This window comes from Petaurus breviceps, unplaced genomic scaffold (assembly GCF_028583685.1).
Source record: "Petaurus breviceps papuanus isolate PSGF00001 unplaced genomic scaffold, PetGlider_PUasm1.0 90617, whole genome shotgun sequence".
Taxonomy (NCBI): Eukaryota; Metazoa; Chordata; class Mammalia; order Diprotodontia; family Petauridae; genus Petaurus; species Petaurus breviceps.
Genome location: NW_027187287.1, coordinates 2,878,336 through 2,880,101, shown reverse-complemented (window position 1 = coordinate 2,880,101; position 1,766 = coordinate 2,878,336). Strand labels below are relative to the sequence as shown.

Below are 1,766 nucleotides of genomic sequence, written 5' to 3'. Positions count from 1 at the left end.
TGTCAAACATACACTTGCCTAAAAGACTATTTTACAGAGCAATCACATATGGCAAGTGCTCACATGGCAAGCAAAAAGAAAATGACAAAAAAAAAGCAATACAAGGTCACTCTTGACCTTGTCTCTTAAGAACTTTGGAATTGATGGTGTGACATGGAAGACATAGATACAGGACCACCCACCATGGCATGCTCTCATCAGAGAAGGTGCTGTGCTCTATGAGCAAAGTAGAATTGAAGTAGCTCAAAAGAAACAGATATGCATATTTAGAGAACCCACCCCAAATGTTCACATGGACTATTTGTACCTGACCTATGGTGGAGCATTCTGAGCTCATATTGGTCTGATCAGACACACTATAGCTTGACTCTAACAGAATGACGTCATTTTTGGTCTTCGAGAATGAAGGCCAACAATCACAACAAACCAGTGAGGAAAGGGCTGAGGTGGAGGAGGGAGAGAATTTAGAACTCAAATTTTTACAAATAAAAAAAATTTAGTAAATGTTAAAAAATTCACAAACTAAAGAAAATGGAATAAAAAAAATAAATGTTAGCTATTATCTATTTTTCTCTGATCTCTTCTTTGGAACAAGCCTGGTCATTATAATTTTACAGCATTTAGTTTTGATTGCTTTGTTGTTCTTACCATTTACATTGTAGTAGTCTTTGTGTATATTGTCTTGCTGATTTTATTTACTCTGCTTTGCATCTGTTCCTATGTCTTTCTTTTTTTTTTCCTTATATATATATATGATTTTATTTCATTGAATGAACAAAAGCCTAAAGGAAATCTTCGCATCCTTTCTTCTATCGTCAAATGCCCAAATTTACAGCCAGCCTGATGTTTCACATTATGCATAATCCTGAAGTAAATCCTGTTAATGATGTCCATGAGCAGGAGCAGCTGAACCTGAACTTTTTAAAGCTTTGCTTTTCTTATCAGCACTTCTGATTTTGTAAACAATGTACCCCATCACACCCATTCCTACCCAGATCTCCTGGTAAACCTGGGTATAGTAGGGCTTCAGTGGTGTCCAAACATTTTTCATTAAGTACTGTAACATCGTGGCTGGCTTCTGCAAGAATAGCCGCGCAGGGGCCTGGGCCGGCAGCAGGGAACAGCAGAAGGCCAAAGGCTCGGAAAGGTGACCCCAAAAACTCCTATGTCTTTCTGAGCTTCTCTGTAGTCATCATAGTCATCATGTATCTTTTAATTTTTTTCATTTTTTGTTATTCTGAACTTGACAAATACCAATAGCTAGCTTTTTTTATTTGTAAAAATTTGAGTTCAAAACAAATTCATACAAAGAAGAGAAAAAGAGGATTATATACGAAACACAAATTTTCATTAGAAACAGCTTGTTCATTTTTTACATATATAATAAATTCGATATGATAGTTTTATAGCTGATCCAATTGCCTAGTTTCCTTCTGAATCTCCTTCTGTTCTCTTCCATGCATTTTAAAAAATCCTTCACTGATGCTTCTATTAATTTTTTTGCATTACTATCACTACTCTCCTTCTGTCCTCATATTCTCTCCCCCCGACCAAATTTAAAAAAAAAAATGTTCCTTGTAATCAATATATGTAGTCAAGCAAAACAAATTCATACATTGTGAATGGTCATATTTGAAAATGAATGTCCCACTGTGTACCTTAGGAGTCTGTCACCTTTCTGTCAAGAGATTCATAGTATACTTCATCATTGGTCTTCTGGTATTGTCACTAGTCATTACACTGATCCTTAAGTCTTTATGACTGTC

At 35.7% G+C, this 1,766-nt stretch overlaps 1 protein-coding gene across 1 annotated transcript; it reads right to left on the bottom strand.

Moving 5' to 3' along the window:
- Positions 1-724: 724 nt before the first annotated feature.
- LOC138142871 (ATP synthase subunit ATP5MJ, mitochondrial-like) lies at positions 725-1,163 on the bottom strand. The gene has a single exon (XM_069063937.1). It carries the CDS (start codon positions 1,064-1,066, stop codon positions 881-883), a length of 186 nt encoding a protein of 61 aa, XP_068920038.1. The 5' UTR covers positions 1,067-1,163; the 3' UTR covers positions 725-880.
- Between the last annotated feature and the right edge of the window lie 603 nt (positions 1,164-1,766).